The 19,635-nt window shown below is 43.5% G+C and overlaps 1 protein-coding gene across 2 annotated transcripts in view; it reads left to right on the top strand.

Annotated features, from left to right (window-relative positions):
• LOC132782405 (small serum protein 5-like) overlaps positions 1-16,864 on the top strand; it is a 34,889-nt gene extending 18,025 nt beyond the window's left edge. The window contains exons 1-4 of one of the 2 annotated variants that reach the window (XM_067470745.1): positions 6,859-7,042; positions 11,152-11,245; positions 13,395-13,521; positions 16,696-16,864. In XM_067470745.1, the coding sequence (XP_067326846.1) occupies positions 7,040-7,042; positions 11,152-11,245; positions 13,395-13,521; positions 16,696-16,825 (354 nt within the window). In that variant the 5' untranslated portion in view covers positions 6,859-7,039 and the 3' untranslated portion in view covers positions 16,826-16,864. Of the gene's footprint in view, positions 1-6,858; positions 7,043-11,151; positions 11,246-13,394; positions 13,522-16,695 lie in introns of those variants that run through there. The other variant, XM_067470746.1, reaches the window with a different exon arrangement.
• Positions 16,865-19,635: the final 2,771 nt, after the last annotated feature.

Genomic DNA, 19,635 nt, shown 5'->3' with positions numbered 1-19,635 from the left:
CGTTTTCAAACTCCTCCTGAAGACTGAAGTATTTTTGCGTGTTCATTTTCCACTACATTTGCAGGTTTATGATCCCAGCAATTTTTTACTACTGGCAGGTGGACTTGTGACATAAGTTCCAATGAATCATTTGGGCCACAGAGTTGTGCCTCTGCTTGTAGTCCGTCTGTGTGATTTTCTTGCAGCAGCTGAGGATATGATCCCTGTTTTCATCAGCTTCCTTGCACAGTCTGAATTTTGGGTTATCAGCTGATTTTTCAATCCTGGCCTTAATTGCATTGGTTCTGATGGCTTGCTCCTGGGCTTCAAGAATCAGGCCTTCTTCTGTCTCCTTCTTCAGGGTTCCATTCGTGAGCCATAACCAGGTCTTCTCCTTCTCAACTTCCAATGAATCATTTGGGCCACAGAGTTGTGCCTCTGCTTGTAGTCCTTCAATTTTGTCAAGGAACTGCCCTTTGATGTGCCAGCTGTCAGCTCTGGTTTGTAGTGCAGCTTTCTTGTACTGATTCTTGGTCTGCTGTGCTTTGAGAAGTTTCCAATTATTGACTTCAATTAGAGCAGTCTTGGCTTTACTTGACATATTCTGCCAGAGCGTGTTTTTCTTCTTCAACTGCTTGTTTTACTTGTAAAAGTCCTCTCCCACCAGACCTTCTAGGCAGATAGAGCCAGTCAACATCACTGCGAGGATGTAGTGAATGATGAATGGTTACGAATTTTCTTGTTCTTCTGTCCAAATTGTACAGTTCTGCCTGCGTCCAGTTTATGATGCCAGCAGTATATCTTCTTCTTCTTCTTCTTCTTCTTCTTCTTCTTCGTCTTCGTCTTCGTCTTCTTCGTCTTCCTTGTCGTCTTCTTCTTCTCCTTCTCTTTCTTCTTCTTAGGCACAGGAGCCCCTGGTGGCACAGTGAATTAAACCGCTGAGCTGCTGAACTTGCTGACTGAAAGGTCAGCGGTTCGGATCCAGGGAGCAGATTTAGCTCCCACAGTTAGGCCCAGCTTCTGCCAACCTAGCAGTTTGGAAACATGCAAATGTGAGTAGATCAATAGGTACCACTTCTGCGAGAAGGTAATAGTGCTCCATGCAGTCATGCTGGCCACATGACATTGGAGACATCTACGGACAACGCCAGCTCTTCGGCTTAGAAACCAAAATTAGCACCACCCCTCTAATGTTATGGGAAAATCTTGATTTAAGTCACACTTTCTCAACGTCAAAGCAATGCAAACAAATGTTGCCAAGGAAACTCTGTAATATGCTTTCTATGCTTTATCCCTGGTGCCTCTATTTCAGAACCTTCTTTTCCGGCTGGGTGTCCTCTGCATCGTAGTGACTGTGTGCCATGGAGCCTGCTTTAGAGACATGCATAAAGCGGTGATCAAAGATGGTAAGGTGGTCAAGCATGCTATTTCCTTCTAGGGCAGGCATGGGCAAACTTTGGCCCTCCAGGTGTTTGGGAAATTTCAACTAGTCCAGCGAGAAGCAGCCAGATTGCTCACCGGAGCGGCGTACAGGGAGCATACCACCCCCCTGCTGCGTCAGCTCCACTGGCTGCTGATCCAATTCCGAGCACAATTCAAAGTGCTGGTTTTGACCTACAAAACCCTATACAGTTCCGGCCCAGTGTATTTGTCCGAACGGATCTCCCTCTACATCCCACCTCGAAGTTTAAGATCTTCTGGGGAGGCCCTGCTCTCGACCCCGCCACTGTCACAAGTGAGGTTGGCGGGGACGAGGAGCAGGGCCTTCTCGGTGGTGGCCCCCCACCTGTGGAACTCACTCCCCGGGGAGATTAGATCAGCGACTTCCCTTCTGGCATTCAGGAAAAAACTGAAGACCTGGGTTTGGGACCAAGCCTTTGGACACTCTGGCAACTAAATTAAGGATCTGACGATAGACAAGGACAAATGGAATGGAATGGATATATGGACTCTGAACCCCGAGCATGAGATTGTTTTAATATTTTATTATGTATTGATGTTTTAATTTAACTGTTGAATCGCTTTTTGTACTTTGTATTGCTGTCAATTGATTTAGGCATCTAATTGTGCCTCCTCTGTAAGCCGCCCTTAGTCCCCCCCCCCCCCCCGGGTGAGAAGGGCGGGGTATAAGTGAGTGAAATAAATAAATAAAATAAATAGACTCCAACTCTAACTTCTAACACAAGTTATGGCATTATTGAAAGTAAAGCCAATGGGTGCTTTTAATCCCTAGGTAAACTGGAGGAGCCTGTGTGCACCGATGTATATGATAAGAGCAAGCACCCCGTGGGGGATTCTTGGAACACAGCTGAATGTATGGAATGCAACTGCTACACAGACGGGATGGAGTGCTGCACCAGGTAGGCAAAGTGGATTCACTAGTTTAGGCTATTTATACCTCTGCTCTGATCCCTGCTGTAAGGCATGCACTCTACATAATGCTGCAGGATTCTGGTATTTAAAGTGATTTATAGTTTCCAAATCACAACCTCCCTGAACCACTGCAAGTTGGATAGCAAGCATCCCAGAAGCAAGCAAAATGCAGTAGAGTCCTTTCACAGCAAAATCATGTTTCAATCCATCTATCAGCAGAGTCCAACTTCCAGCATCTGACCTTAACTACACACACTGTTTAGCAAACTCATGGATTCAGGTTTTCATCCAAAATATCCAGAGGCTTCAGTCTTCACTGTTGCAATATATATGAATATACAAACAGGATTCACAGATCCACTTTCCTTGTACTTGCAAACAGTCAGTCATCAAATAGTCATATACAGCATAGGCAGATACTCACACTGAGTCACACAGGAGAGAGAAAGATGGATTATTTCACCTGCTGATAGGTCATCAGTAAGGGACACTGGTTGATACAACCCCGTTGCAATAACCATCACAGGGTTATAACTCAGCCATTACCACATTCCCTTAGGTATTGCATCATGACATTAATAATAATAATAATAATAATAATAATAATAATAATCTTTATTTAATACCCCGCCACCATCTCCCCAATGGGGACTCGGGGCAGCTTACATGAGGCCAAACCCAACAGCATTTTACAATAAAATAAAACCAAAACACAATAGCAACACAATAAAATACAACATATGAGTACAAAAAAAAAAGGCTACAGCAAAATCATACAAAATAAAATAACAATGAGCGGGTCATACTATACATTCACAGTCATACCCAGGTGCTACACATATCTGACATAAATAAATAAATAAATAAAAGGGAATGGCTGCCTTTCTTCCTCCAAGGCCAGGGCAGTGGCAGTTGGGATTGCAGGAGGGTCTTCCACCTGCTTCTAGGCATGATGGGGCTGTGTTTGCTCTTTCTTCTCTTCAGTCCAACGCCAAGGCAGTAGCAGTTGGGATGAGGGAGGAGCTTTTTCTGCTTCAAGGAATAGGGAAAATGGAGCTGTGGCTACATCTTCTATGATATCACGATCCTCTCCCTTCAATGACAGAGCAGTGGCAGTTGGGATGGAGGACTTAGACATAATAGAGCTCTATCTCTTCTTGTCTCCTTCCAAGGCCAGGGCAGTGACAGCTGGGATGGATGGAGGCCTTTGCTTCTGGACCTAGGCATGATGAAGCTTCACCTGCTTCCTCTTCCTTCGAAGCCAAGGCAGTGGCAGTTGGAGAGGAGGGAGGATCTTTCATATGCTTCAAGTCATGATGGAGCTCTGCCTGCCTCCTCTTCTCTCCCTCCAAGGCCAGGGTAGTGGCAGTTGGGATAGAGGATGGTGCTCCTATCATGCCTTAGACTTAGAACCAGATGGGAGCCCCTTTCTCCAGTCCAACTGCCACTGCCCTGGCCTTAGAGAGTGTTTTTTTTCATGCACTTCTGAGCCTGAGCGGAATGGAGATGAACCACCTCATCCCAACTGCTTCTGCTCTTCTAGATAGAGGAAGGTAGGAATGGAGAAAGGGGCTCCCATCTGGTTCTAGGTCTAAGGCATGATAGGAACTATCATGCCTTAGACCTAGAACCAGATGGGAGCCCCTTTCTCCATTCCAACTGCCACTGACCTGGCCTTAGAGGGTGGCTTTTTCATGCACTTCTGAGCCTGAGCGGAATGGAGATGAACCACCTCATCCCAACTGCTACTGTCTTTCTAGGTCTAGGTATGACGGAGCTGCACCTCATTCTTCTTCTCTTTGCAAGTCTAAAAACCCATGTCAGTGAATACTTTCTTCTTCTGCTTCTTATTTTTAGATATGGTGGCGTTGTGCATGTTCAAGGATGTGTAGCAGTGGTCGATGATACAACATGCAAATATAAGTTCTATAAGGAGGCGAATCCATCAGAACCATGTTTTGAAGAAGGCCAGGAACCCTTTAAATGAATGGGGAGCAAATAAATAAATGAGCCTCTGCATCTAAAACGGACTCTTGTCTTTTTTGGTTTTCGCTTCAAAGACCATAGCATGTCACAGAAAGGAACTTTTCAATGGATTCTCAACTGAAAGCAGACCTAGAGACTTCTCTAGGAATCTTTATGTCCTCCAATGCAATTTGGTAGCCAGCTTACAACACAAGTTGATCAGAGTCAGGTTGGAAGATCTAGACATTCTTAGAGATTTCTCTCAAGTTGAAAAAAATAAGAGTTGTTTTAATTTAATGGTGTTCCCAGGGGCAGCTCAACCATTACGCAAAGTAAGCATTTGCAGTATAGTTGACTTTGCCCAGGGGCGCTCTTGAGGCGCTCTTGGGGGAAAATAGACCTTGACATGCAAGTTGTAGTTACTGGGATGTATAGTTCACCTACATTCAAAGAGCATTCTGAACTCCACCAATGATGGAATTGAACCAAATATGGCACACAGAATTCCCACGACGAACAGAAAATATATATCAGTGATTGGTTGGGGGGGGGGGGGGGCAAAATCCTGTTTGCTTTCCGTTGAAAATTACCTAGGGCTGCCTCTGGGTGTTCCACTACCCCTAACTGTAGCAAATGTGGAGGGTTGGCTGCAGGTTTAGACTTGGGTTGGGACACAAATGACCCTCCGGGTGGTTGATGGAGCTTTATCCAAACATCTCAAGGTTGAGCCCAGGATATTTTGGTACTAAACATCTCCAAAAATGTCCTCTTCCTTGAACAAAATTCTTGCATTTATTCCCATACAACAGTGATTCTCAACCTTCCTAATTCCGTGATCCTGTAATACAGTTCCTCATGTTGTGGTGACCCCCAACCATTTCATTACTCCTTCATAACTGTGATTTTGCTACTGTTATGAATCGTAATGTAAATATCTAATATGCAAGATGTATTTTCATTCACTGGGCCAAATGTAGCACAAATACCCGATACACCCACATTTGAATACTGGGTAGGTTGGGGGGGGGGGGGTTATTTTGTCATTTGTGAGTTGTAGTTGCTGGGATGTATAATTCACCTACAATCAAAGAGCATTCTGAACTCCTCCAGTGATGGAATTGAACCAAACTCAGCACACAGAAAGTACTGTAAAGGTTTGGTGGGCATTGACCTTCAGTTCACCTACACCCAGAGATCACTGTGGACTCAAACAATGATGGATCTGGACCAAACTCTACACGAATAATCAATATGCCCAAATGTGAACACTGGTGGAGTTTGGGGAAAATAGAATCTTGACATTTGGGAGTTGTAGTTGCTGGGATTTATAGTTCACCTACAATCACAGAGCATTCTGAACCCCACCAACAATCGAATTGGGGCAAACCTCCCACACAGAACCCCCATGTGGGCGACAGCAACACGTGGCAGGGGACGGCTACTTATTAATAAAGTACGTTACTTCTCTTCCTTTTCCCTTTACATCTACTAAACCTCCACCCCAATGAAACCCATTCCAACCCACACCCCAGTGTGGGAAGTCTGGTCCAATTCTATCGTTGGTAGGGTTCAGAATGCTCTTTGATTGTAGGTGAATTATAAATCCCAGCAACCACAACTCCCAAATGTCAAGCTCTATTTCCCCCAAACTCCACCAGTGTTCACATTTGGGCATATTGAGTATTCGTGCCAAGTTTGGTCCAAATCTATCATTGAGTCCACAGTGCTCTCTGGATGTAGGTAAACTACAACTCCCAAACTCAAGGTCAGTGCCCACCAAACTTTTCCTTGTACTTTCTGTTGGTCATGGGAGTTCTGTGTGTCAAGTTTGATTCAATTCCATCATTGGTGGAGTTCAGAATGCTCTTTGATTGTAGGTGAAATATAAATCCCAGCAACTACAATTCCCAAATGACAAAATGTATCCAACCCCACCAGTATTCAAATTTGGGAGTATCAGGTATTTGGGAGTATCAGGTATGTCAAATTTGGTCCAGTGAATGAAAATACATCCTGCATATCAGATATTTACATAGTGATTCATAAGAGTAGCAAAATGGCAGTTCTGAGATAGCGACGAAAATAATTTTGTGGTTAGGCGTCACCAAATACATCCTGCATATCAGATATTTACATAATGATTCATACGAGTAGCAAAATCACAGGTCTGAGATAGCGACAAAAATAATGTTGTGGTTGAAGGTCACCACTACATGAAGAACTGTATTAAAGGGTCACGGCTTTAGGAAGGTTGAGAAACATGAGATATAATTATCCTACATGCCTAAAAGTCTAACACTGAGATGTTGTAGGAGATGCCAAGGTTTCCTATTCTGTCTGCAGTTTAGATAGATGTCCCAATTGTCAAATGTGATGGGCGCGTCATAGGTAAATCTTCTCTAATTTGCTGTGGGTCCCTATCTGTCGACATATTTCTTTGAAAGCCACAAGAGCCACTCGCTTATCACAGGTATCAATGTACAAATCAAATACCAGCGAAATCCAGAGCAAACACGTCTTTCCCAACCGCCTTTGTGCCTCTGTGTCACGTTCATTGGGCCTGAACACAACTGTCACGGGGAGGTGTCCTCCTCTCCTTTTCCTCTTCTCGGCTCTATAAATTGAGGGAAGACATTCTCCACCAAAGCAGCCAAGAAATCTCTCTCCTGGTTGTCAAGATCCATTCGGGGAAAATCTGCTTTCTCAAATCCAAGAAGCCAAAATGGTAAGTAAAGTCATGATTTTGCAACCTGGCTTGATTTGGACCAGATCTGAAAATTATTATTATTATTATTATTATTATTATTATTATTGCTGGGTTGTTGTGAATTTTCCAGGCTGTCTGGCCATGTTCCAGAAGCATTCTCTCCTGACGTTTTGCCCACATCTATGGCAGGCATCCTCAGAGGTTGTGAGGTCTTTTGAAAACTAGGCAAGTGGGGTTTATATCTCTGTGGAATAATGTCCAGGGAGGGAGAAAGATCTCTCCAGTGGGATGACCAACAAAGGATTCCCCCAGGCAGTAAGAAGCCAGAACTTGACACTGCTAGGCAATTAAATGTTAATCAAAGTGGTCAACTGAAACATTCACACCTACCTTAAGAGACAAAAGTACTTTCTCCCACCTTGAACATTTATTTATTTATTTATTTAGAGCTTTTATATATCGGTCTTCTCACCTCCAACGAGGGACTCAGGCCAGTTTACAACAGAGGAATTCATACACAATAGTTTAAAACAACACATCCAATAATACACTGATATAAAACACATTAAAATACAATCATATAATTACATAAGGCCAAGTCGTCCGAATAAAATCACTATTCATCCCCATCTGTCCGTGTGGTCAACAGTTATTGACTCACTCATCAAATGCCAGATTCCAGAGCCAGGTTTTCACCAACCTGGAGGGAAGGGGCAGTTCTAATCTCCAATGGGAGAGAGTTCCAAAGCCGAGGGGCCACTACCGAGAAGGCCCTGTCTCTCATCCCCACCAGACGCGATTGCGAGGGTGGTAGGACCGAGAGCAGGGCCCCTCCAGAAGATCTTAACAGCCTTGATGGTTCACAGGGGAGAATCTATTCGGACAGGTAAACCATTATTCTATCCTTCTTCAATGTAAATATGCTTACATGTCCTCCAATAATAATAGAGTCAAATAATAATAGAGTAAAATAATAAATGTAACAATAACAATAATAGAGTAAAATAATAAATGTAATAACAATAAAATAATAAATGTAATAACAATAATAAAATAATAAATGTAATAATTATAATAACAACAAAGTTAAATAATAAATAACATTGACTCGAGTATAAGCCGGGGAATACTTTTTCAACCTAAAAAAAAGACTGAAAAACTAGGCTTATACTCGAGTATATACAGTACTTTGGAGATTCCTCTCCCAGCCAGAATAGAACAATGGGACATGTAAATGCATATAGACATAGGAAATACTGGGAGTTATAGTCCCAAAGCAACTTTTCCAATCTTAGTGAATATCTCTTTCATTCTCTGACCCATAGCTTTGTTAACTACACAGCATCCAGACCTTTTTCCTTTACTACTTGTAGCCACACAATTTACTTTCGTTAACAAGTGAAGTCACGAAGAGTCGGAAATGACTGAACGAATGAACAACAACAACACCAAGCGAAAAATAAATATATATCAACTGTATTAAAAACATACACATTTACCTGGAGAAGGGTGGAATCTAGAGACCTCAATCTTCTTGCCAGCCCAAATTAAAGTCAACGGGTCTACTCTAGGTACTACTATCCAATAGTACTATCCAATTTGGATAGTCACTTCTTTTCAGAGTGCAGAACTGTGTAACGAAGTCAATGCAGTGACCATATAATGCAGTGCAGTCCAAATGGAATTCTATGATTCTGCATTGACCATGCAATGCAATGCCATCCAAATGACATTCTGTGGTTCTGCACTGATCATATAATGCTGCGGTTCTCAACCCGGGGGTCGCAACCCCCAGGGGGGTTGCCTGGCCATTTCTGTTGGCCCTGCCCCAAGGGCATGGGCCAGGCAAGGGGTCCTCCACGCAAGACCTGGCCTCGCACAAAGCCCGCCTCACCTGTCTCGCACTCTCGCCATCCGGCGAGGGCGCAGGGTAGGCAAGGGGTCCTCCGTGTGAGGCCTGGCCTTGCGCAAAGCCTGCCTTGTCTGCCTTTCTCTCTCTCTCTCTGTCAATTCCTCCCAAACCCCTCCAGTATTTTTTGTTTGACATGGGAGTTCTGTGTGGAGGTCTCAGTGGTCTGTGGAAGTCAGCACTGAATCAACTGAAGGTACTGCAAATCCCATCATCTGTTTCCCATACTCCCCCAAACATATTTTTTCTGATTAATCATGATGTTTTAATTACGTTGAATTTGTAACAATGAAAACACATCCTTCATATCAGATATTTACATTACGATTTGTAACAGTAGCAAAATTACAGTTATAAAGGAGCAATGAAAATAATTTTATGGTTGGGGGTCACCACAACATGAGGAACCGTATTTAGGGGTCCCAGTGTTAGAAAGATTGAGAACCACTGATATAATGCAATGCAGTCCAAATGGCATTCTATAGTTCTGCATTGACCATGTAATGAAGACCAAATTGCATTACATGGTAGTGTAGAATCAGTTTATTAGTGGCACCTGAAAGGCAGCAGATTTTGTCTGATCTTAAGAGCTAAGCACGGTCTTCAATGCAAGACCACGTACGGTACTACAGTATAAGCAGTATTTCACAGGAAGGAACTGGCAAAACCATTTCCAACTATTCCTTGCCTTGATATTCTGGATTATATGGCAGTGTAGAAGGACCCATATAATGCAGTTTCTGAATCCGGATTATCTGATCTGAATTGGATTATATGCATTTACGTACACTGCCATATAATCCAGATTATCAAAGTTTTGAACTGGATTATATGAGTATACACTTCCAAATAACCCAGTCTGCATTTTGGGTTATCAGCTGATTTTTCAATCCTGGCCTTAATTGCATTGGTTCTGATGGCTTGCTCCTGGCCTTCTGCCTCCTTCTTCAGGGTTCCATTCGTTAGCCATTACCAGGTCTTCTCCTTCTCAACTTTTCCTTTAATTTTGTCAAGGAACTGCCCATGCCATGCTTTGATGTGTCTGATGTCAGCTCTGGTTTGTAGTGCAGTTTTCTTGTACTGATTCTTTGTCTGCTGTGCTTTGAGAAGTTTCCAATTATTGACTTCAATCAGAGCAGATTCTTGGCTTTCCTTGATATATTCTGCCAGTTTTTCTTCTTCAACTGCTTGTTTTATTTGTAAAAGTCCTCTAGCACTAGACCTCCCAGTGGTTTTCAACCTGGGGTCCCCAGATGTTTTTTGCCTACAACTCCCAGAAATCTCAGCCAGTTTACCAGCTCTTAGGATTTCTGGGAGTTGAAGGCCAAAAACATCTGGGGACCCCAGGTTGAGAACCACTGTCTAGCCAGATAGAGCCGGTCAACATCACTGCGAGGATGTAGTGAATGATGAATGGCCACGAGTCTTCTTGTTTTTCTGTCCAAATTGTCCAGTTCTGCCTGCGTCCAGTTTATGATGCCAGTATTATTATATTATTATTATTATTATTATTATTATTATTATTATTATTATTTCTTCTTCTTCTTCTTCTTCTTCTTCTTCTTCTCCTTCTCCTCCTCCTTCTCCTCCTCCTTCTCCTCCTCCTTTCCTCCTCCTCCTTCTCCTTCTCCTTCTCCTCCTCCTCCTCCTCCTTCTCCTTCTCCTTCTCCTCCTTCTCCTTCTCCTTCTCCTCCTCCTTTCCTCCTCCTCCTTTCCTCCTCCTCCTCCTCCTTCTCCTCCTCCTCCTCCTCCTTCTCCTCCTCCTCCTCCTCCTCCTCCTCCTCCTCCTCCTCCTTCTCCTTCTCCTTCTTCTTCTTCTCCCCCTCCTCCCTCCTCCCTCCTCCCTGAGCTGCTGAGCTTGTTGACTGAAAGGTCAGTGGTTCGAATCCAGAGAGCAGATTTAGCTTTCACTGTTAGACGCAGCTTCTGCCAACCTAGCAGTTTGGAAACATGCTAATGTGAGTAGATCAATAGATACTGCTTCTGCGAAAAGGTAACAGTGCTCCATGCAGTCATGCCAGCCACATGACATTGGAGGCATCTACGGACAACGCCGGCTCTTCGGCTTAGAAACCAAAATGAGCACCACCCCTCTAATGTTATGGGGAAATCTTGATTTAAGTCACACTCTATCAACCTCAAAGCAATGCAAACAAATGTTGCCAAGGAAACTCTGTAATATGCTTTCTATGCTTTATCCCTGGTGCCTCTATTTCAGAACATTCTTTTCCGGCTGGGTGTCCTCTGCATCGCGGTGGCCGTGTGCCATGGAGCCTGCTTTAGAAAGCTGAATGAAGTGGTGTTCAAAGACGGTAAGGTGGTCAAGCATGCTATTTCCTTCTAGGGCAGGCATGGGCAAACTTTGGCCCTCCAGATGTTTTAGACTCCAACTTCCACCATTCCTAACAGTCTAACGGTTCTTAAGAATGGTGGGAGTTGAAGTCCAAAACACTTGGAGGGCCAAAGTTTGCCCGTACCTGCTCCATCTGCATTGTAGAATAACTGCAACTTGATCCCTCTTGAACTGTCATAGTTGCATGCTATGGAATATTGGGAGTTACAGTTTTGCAAGGCCTTTTGTCTCATCTCCCAGAGACACACGGACTATAGCTGCATTGGGTACACAAACAAGGGGAATTATAGTTTACACACATAAGCATTCAAGCCTACATGCATATGTTACCATTAGGGCTGGTCAATTCATTTCGTTAATTCGTAATTTGTAAAAAAATCCGTTAATTTTTGAATTACGAAACGATTACAAAACTTTTTTTTAAACCTGGAAATGTTTTTAAATATCGAAACAGCAGGTGCCAAAAAATTTTGTATTTCCGTCCATTTCGGAAATACGTAAGATGGCCGCCTGCCGATGCTTGCTGGGAGCTCTCCTCTCTCGGCGCCGGCTGAGCAAGCGAGCGAGAGGGCGAGCGAGAGGGGCGAGCGAGCGGCGAGCGAGAGGGGCGAGAGAGTGGCGAGCGAACGGCGAGCGAGAGGGGCGAGCGAGCGGCGAGCGAGAGGGGCGAGCGAACGGCGAGCGAGAGGGGCGAGCGGCGAGCGAGAGGGCCCGCCAGAGTGAGTGCCTGCCTTCCCTCCTTAATAATAATTTTAATTTCTCCTCCCTATTCTACTAAATTAATAATTAAATTTAAAAAATATTTTAAAAAAATATTGAAAAAAAAGGGCACCATCTTTACAAAATGTTTTGTAAATATTTACGAAATTTCGTAAATACCGAACTTTTTTTTTGGAAAATTTTGTAATTATTTTAAATATCGAAACAAAAAAAAACCCCAATTACAAATCGATTTTAGAAACAAATTTTTGCGTTGTTACCCAGGCCTAGTTACCATCCCTTCTTCCTTCTCCTGGAGAAGACAGCCAAACGTAGGTCAGACTGTTTTGTCGAGGGCTTTCATGGCCGGGTTGCTGTGAGTTTTCCGGGCTGTATGGCCATGTTCCAGAAATCTGCCCTTCTGTGAATACACCATCTCTCTCCATCCCTTGGAGAAGAGCAGTGGGTGACCAGACTCCTCCTGTCTACCACATTTTTGGACAATAAAAAGGTCTCTTATATAACAATATTTTGCTGTTGTTTAAGTTGTCTTGTAAAAGATTGACAAGTTGTTTTGCCAGACAGATGTAGGCTTTTCTTCCTTAATTGATCATTCGTTATCCTTTTTTAGGAGCATTGTGTTTGCTTCCTTAACTTAAAAGATTCCTTGTCTCTGGTAATGTAAACATGGTGTTTCTCCCCAAGAGTTAATCACTGTTGCTAATCAGCCATGTCAGCAGTTCTCATCAGCAACTTTTAATTTGTTGTTGTTGTTCATTCGTTCAGTCGTCTCCGACTCTTTGTGACCTCATGGACCAGCCCACGTCAGAGCTCCCTGTCGGCCGTCACCACCCCCAGCTCCTTCAAGGTCAGTCCAGTTGCTTCAAGGATGCCATCCATCCATCTTGCCCTTGGTCAGCCCCTCTTCCTTTTACCTTCCACTTTCCCCAGCATAATTGTCTTCTCTAGGCTTTGCTGTCTCCTCATGATGTGGCCAAAGTACTTCCTCTAGTATCCCTCCAATGAGTAGTCGGGCTTTATTTCCTGGAGAATGGACTGGTTGGATCTTCTCGCAGTCCAAGGCACTCTCAGAACTTTCCTTCAACATCACAGTTCAAAAGCATCTCTCTTCCTTCGCTCAGCCTTCCCTAAGGTCCAGCTCTCACATCCGTAGGTTCATGAATTCTTCATCTTCTTTTGTAGTTTTCCAGGCCTCATTTCTTAGGATGGCATCTTTAGCTTCTGTAGGCCCCAACCATACACTTTCCAAGCAATTTCATTCAAACAAAACGTCATATTTTATCACAGATAAAGTCCTTTCTGGAAATGTTGGCCATGGCCAGGCCAGATTTCTAACACAAGTTATGGCACTATTGAAAGTAAAGCCAATGGGTGCGTTTAATCCCTAGGTAAACTGGAGGAGCCTGTGTGCACCGATGTGTATGATGGGAGCAAGCACCCCGTGGGCGATTCTTGGAACACAGCTCACTGTATAGGATGCAACTGCTACACAGACAGGATGGAGTGCTGCACCAGGTAGGCAAAGTGGATTCACTAGTTTAGGCTGTTTATACCTCTGCTCTGATCCCTGCTGTAAGGCATGCACTCTAAATAATGTTGCAGGATTCTGGTATGTGAAGTGATTTATAGTTTACAAATCACAACCTCCCTGAACCACTGCAAGTTGGATAGCAAGCATCCCAGAAGCAAGCAAAATGCAGTAGAGTCCTTTCACAGCAAAATCATGCTTCAATCCATCTATCAGCAGAGTCCAACTGCCAGCATCTGACCTTATCTACATACACTGTTTAGTAAACTCATGGATTCAGGTTTTCATTCAAAATATCCAGAGGCTTCAATCTTCACTGTTGCAATATATATGAATGTACAAACAGGATTCACAGATCCACTTTCCTTGTACTTGCAAACAGAGTCATCAAATAGTCGTATACAGCATAGGCAGATACTCACACTGTTCTGTCGCACGCTGGGCCTGTAAAGAATTTCCTTTCGAACAGGACGTGCAACCTTTGCCCAGTGGGAAGCCAGGGCCCCCAAAGAGAAGTTCTCAGAGGTTTTCCACCACAAATAGTCTTTAGATGGCTTGTGAAGTATAACGAAGTCTTTTATTAATGAACAATCAAACAGAAACTTATCTTGTCTTCAGAAAGTTAAACAAATGAATCCAGGCTTTTATGCACCTGGTAGCTTCCTAAACTTGCCCACGAAGGACAGGCAACTGCTTTACTTAAAAGGAAAGTCCCCTTTTTACTGGACCTACCAGTAAAGGCTTAGATGTTCTCCAGCTGGAGTTCTTTGGTCTTTAGGGCTGTTTCCCTGGAAATTCTTTGGAGACTCTTAAAACTGTTCTCCCTGGAAATTCTTAGGGGCTGAAGCTTTTGTACAGGGAAAGCTTACACATGTCCTGTACATTGGCTTTCCTTGCTGAAACTAACTAAAAAATGGCTCCCTTCCCAATTGCCCTGAGCAAGGAGCGGGACCAAAACTTAACGATGATGGACAAGTGACTTGCCCTATCACTTCAACCAAAGGAAGCCACCAATCTGCAGAATCCCAGGAACCTTGGACTGCAAGCAAACATTTAATACATAGCAAATAAATGTGGAGCTCCTGGTACAGCCGTACCAGAACACACACTGAGTCACACAGGAGAGAGAAAGATGGATTCTTTCACCCTCCTTATATAGCTACCTGCTGATAGGTCAACAGTAAGGGACACTGGCTGATGCAACCCCTTTGCAATAACCACCACAGGGTTATAACTCAGCCATTACCACATTCCCTTAGGTCAGTGGTTCTCAACCTGGGGTCCCCAGATGTTTTTGGCCTTCAACTCCCAGAAGTCCTAACAGCTGGTAAATTGGCTGGGATTTCTGGGAGTTGTAGGCCAAAAACATCTGGGGACCCCAGGTTGAGAACCACTGTCTTAGGTATTGCATCATGACATTCACAGTCATACCCAGGTGCTATCATATTTCACATGTTCATCAAACAGTACTTTTTAGATGGTTAAAAATGCTGTGCCATTTCTATCTAACACTTAACACACGTGAAAAGCCATCCTGAGCCCCCACCCCCCCCCCCCCGCCCCGGATGTGTGTGTGTGAGAAGGGCGGGGTACAAATATCTGAAATAAATACTGTATATACTCGAGTATAAGCCTAGTTTTTCAGTCGTTTTTTAGGCTGAAAAAGTCTTCCCCGGCTTATACTCGAGTCAGTGTTATTTATTATTTTACTTTGTTGTTGTTGTTGTTGTTATTATTATTACATTTATTATTTTATCATTGTTATTATTACATTTATTATTTTACTATTCTTATTATTACATTTATTATTTTAGTCTATTATTACTGTTATTACATTCCATTATTTTACTCTATTATTATTATTATTATTTTACTCTATTTATTATTATTATTGGAGGACATGCAAGCATATTTACCTTGAAGAAGGTTAGAATAATGGTTTAATCAGAGTTGGACAGTTTTATCTTGAATTACGGTTTTATGTAAATATTCAAAAATATTTAACCTACTGATGCCTAAATTAATATAATTTTATTGGTATTTATTTCTATTTTGAAAAATAAATACCAATAAATAAATACCAGTAGCTCCTGCATTTCCCACCCTCGGCTTATATTCGAGTCAATCCATTTTTCCAGTTTTTTGTGGTAAAATTAGGTGCCTCGGCTTATATTCGGGTCGGCTTATACTCGAGTATATACGGTAAATAAATAAAAAGGGAATGGCTGCCTTTCTTCCTCCAAGGCCAGGGCAGTGGCAGATGGATTGCAGAGGGGTCTTCCACCTGCTTCTAGACATGATGGGGCTGTGTTTACTCTTTCTTCTCCTCAATCCAAGGCCAAGGTAGTGGCAGTTGGGATGAGGAAGGAGCTCTTTCTGCTTCAGGACATAGGCACAATGGAGCTGTGGCTACATCTTCTATGATATCACGATCCTCTCCCTTCAGTGACAGGGCAGTGGCAGTTGGGATGAAGGACTTAGACATAATAGAGCTCTATCTCTTCTTCTCTCCTTCCAAGGCCAGGGCAGTGACAGCTGGGATGGTTGGAGGCCTTTGCTTCTGGAACCTAAGGATGATAAAGCTTCACCTGCTTCCTCTTCCTTCGAAGCCAAGGCAGTGGCAGTTGAAGGGGAGGGAGGATGTTTCATCCGCTTCAAGTCATGATGGAGCTCTGCCTGCCTCCTCTTCTCTCCCTCCAAGGCCAGGGTAGTGGCAGTTGGGATAGAGGAAGGTGTTCCTATCATGCCTTAGACCTAGAACCAGATGGGAGCCCCTTTCTCCATTCCAACTGCCACTGCCCTGGCCTTAGAGGGTGTTTTTTTTTTCACATACTTCTGAGCCTGAGCGGAATGGAGATGAACCACCTCATCCCAACTGCTACTGCTCTTCTAGATCTAAGTAGGACGGAGCTGCACCTCACTCTTCTTCTCTTTGCAAGTCTAAAAACTAGGGCTGGGCGGTTTCGTTTCGTTAATTCGTAATTCGTTAACAATTTGTTAATTTTTTTCAATTACAAAACGATAACGAACCATTCTGGACCAATTTTTTTTAAAAACGAATTTTTAAATAGTTTTGTAAATGCTTCGTATTTCCGTTGTTACCCAGGCCTACTAAAAACCCATGTCAGTGGATACCTTCTTCTTCTGCTTCTTATTTTTAGATACGGTGGCGTTGCGCATGTTCAAGGATGTGTAGCAGTGGTCGATAAAACAACATGCAAGTATAAGTTCTATAAGGAGGCGAATCCATCAGAACCATGTTTTGAAGAAGGCCAGGAACCCTTTAAATGAATGGGGAGCAAATAAATAAATGAGCCTCTGCATCTAAAACGGACTCTTGTCTTTTTTTTGGTTTTCCCTTCAAAGCCCATAGTATTTCACAGAGAGGAACTTTTCAATGGATTCTTGACTGAAAGCAGACCTAGAGACTTCTCTAGGAATCTTTATGTCCTCCAATGCAATTTGCAATTTACTCTGTATGTTTTGTGATATTACTTGGGAACTGCTCTGAGTCCCCTCGGGTTAGGGGACTCATCATCATCATCATCATCACCATCATCATTTAATAACTTATTAATTGCCCTCCATCCGAGAATGCTCTAGGCGATTTACAGGTAAATTATAAAAGATAAAATACATACATACAAAAATTAAAAATTAACAGAGATCGAATGCTCTAGTAAAAAGCCAGGTCTTAAGTGTGAGAGTAAAAGGCCCGAAGTCACGCATGGCTCTCATGTAGGGCGGCAAGGAATTCCACAAGGCAGGGGCAGAAATAGAAAAAGCCCTGCGTCTGGTCCTTTCCAAGTGCACTTCTCTAGGACCTGGTATATGGAGTAAGTCACGTTGGGCTGGTCGTTGCGACCTCCGATGATGGGAGAAGGAGAGGCGGTCCCTAAGGTACGATGGACCCTGGCCGTAAAGAGTTTTAAAGGTCAAAACTAGCATCTTATACAGGCCATGGTACTCAGTTGGAAGCCAATGTAAATGTTGCAGCACTGGTGTTATTTGGCATCTCATGGGCGTTCTTGTGAGTAACCTGGCTGCCGCATTCTGAACAATACGAAGCTTTCGGGTCATAGACATCGGAAGGCCCACAAACAGGACGTTGCAATAGTCCAGCCAAGACGTGACCGTGGCATGGATGACAGTTGTCAGAGCCTCGTCAGATAGGTAGGGTGCCAGTTGCCTCGCTTGTCGTAGATGGAAAAAGGCCTGTTTGCTGGCAGCAGTGACCTGAGCTTCCGTTGTCAGCTGTGAATCCAGGATGACACCTAAGCTCTTAACAGTGATCAATGGAGATAGGGCGGCACCATCGAAGGTGGGTAGCGGATGAGTCAGACCTGCCAGGCAGCCATGCCAGAGAATCTCAGTCTTCGCCAGGTTCACCTTCAGTCTGCTAGCACATAGCCAGTTTGACAGAGCTTCCAGACATAGGGTGAAATTGTCTGGAATTGACGTTGCTCCAGGCTCCAGGCGCAGAAGGAGTTGGGTATCGTCTGCATATTGGCCGAAACTCCGAGCCAAACTAGCAAGGGGTCTAACGTAGATGTTGAAGAGAAGAGGAGAGAGAATTGCACCTTGGGGGACCCCACATAGGAGGGGGGATCTATCGGAGACTTGATCCATGTACTTAAATAAATGTAAATAAAGTTCTTCTTCTTCTTCTTCTTCTTCTTCTTCTTCTTCTTCATATGCTTCTCAAGGTCCATCTGAGTTGAAAAGAAGAAAACAGAGGGTGACATGGGAGTCAATGATAACTTTCCAACTCCCCCCAACAAAAAAATTGCAAATGGTGAAATGGGGTGCATCTACACTACACTGTTTGATACCCATTGTTGTAGATCTGCCTGAGGATGCTCCTGAGGCTGATGGGCTCACTTATGACAGAGAGAGGGTTGTGGGGATTGCCTGTGGGATTTCCTAAGGCACAAAGTGATGAAGATTCAAGTCAGGGAAATGAAAATGAAGTCGAACATGACCCCTCCCCCCATAAAAGATAGTAACTTATAGTTTTGCTAAGGACAAGGACACCAGACTGGATAATAAGGGTTAAGCCTTGGTCAATTTGCCAAGGCACAGATAGTGTGTACATTTAATCAAGGTTTTATGCCCTAGGTTTCATATAAAGCAGAAGGTAGCACATTTATTACTGAGAAACCACCTCCCTTTACACTTATGTACTCTCTTGAACTTCTATGGGACTCTGGTGGGAGGGATAAGTGGGTATGTTTTCTATATCATGATTTCTATGTTTCTATATTCCTCCCTATCTGACCTTTTCCTGACCCTTTTGCCCAATTCCCCTTTATTGAAAAATGTATAAAAACACAAGGCAGCCACCCCTGCATGACCCTGGAAAAAAGGAAATCTCCAGTTGAAAAGACCCTTATCAAAAGACACTTTTTGCATGGACAATAACAAAGGATCGTGACCTCTGTCCTCGGAGTTGGCCCCCCAGAGGAAGCGGTTACTTGGCAATTAGGATCATATCTCAATAGGATAAAGGAAGCCTTCAGAAGGCCACACCTTGTCCTAATCTGTTACTGATTCAACTTTCATCCACTGAAGCCACAGCCAAAATTCCCTCATTGTTCCTGTCTCTCAGCACTGGAAAAATCCGGATTATGGCAGGATCGTCAAACATCAATGTTTATTGCAGCCACTCTGGCAATAGCCAGACTGCCTTGCAGGCTCTTGGGACTTGCTGGTCACTTGGACACCTCAAAATCTCCATAATCCTCTCAAGAATCAATTGTTTCCCTTCCGTCCTGCCTCCCTCTCTCCTGATTCGTCAGGATGCCGAGGTGGCAGAAGCCCAGTGATTAGCCCAGGTGCTCAGGAGGTAGATAAGCCTTCTCCCAGCTGTAGAACGCCAGCCAAACATTGTCGAGCCGGCAGAGGGCGGGGAATGGAAGATTCAAACCTGGCAACTCTGTTTATGTATAAAAAAGGCTTTTATTTGTACGCATGTTATCCTTAGCTTGGCGAAATATTGCTGCTCTGCATCCTTTTCAGCTGAATCGCAATAAAATCATCTCGGAGACGCTTCCTTCAACTTTGGTGAGATTTCTTTTGGGTACTTAGGAAAAACCTTTTAA

The sequence above is a fragment of the Anolis sagrei genome, chromosome 7 (assembly GCF_037176765.1).
Source record: "Anolis sagrei isolate rAnoSag1 chromosome 7, rAnoSag1.mat, whole genome shotgun sequence".
Taxonomy (NCBI): domain Eukaryota; kingdom Metazoa; phylum Chordata; class Lepidosauria; order Squamata; family Dactyloidae; genus Anolis; species Anolis sagrei.
Note: the sequence above shows the minus strand (reverse complement) of the source record. Positions and strands in the feature narration are given on the sequence as shown.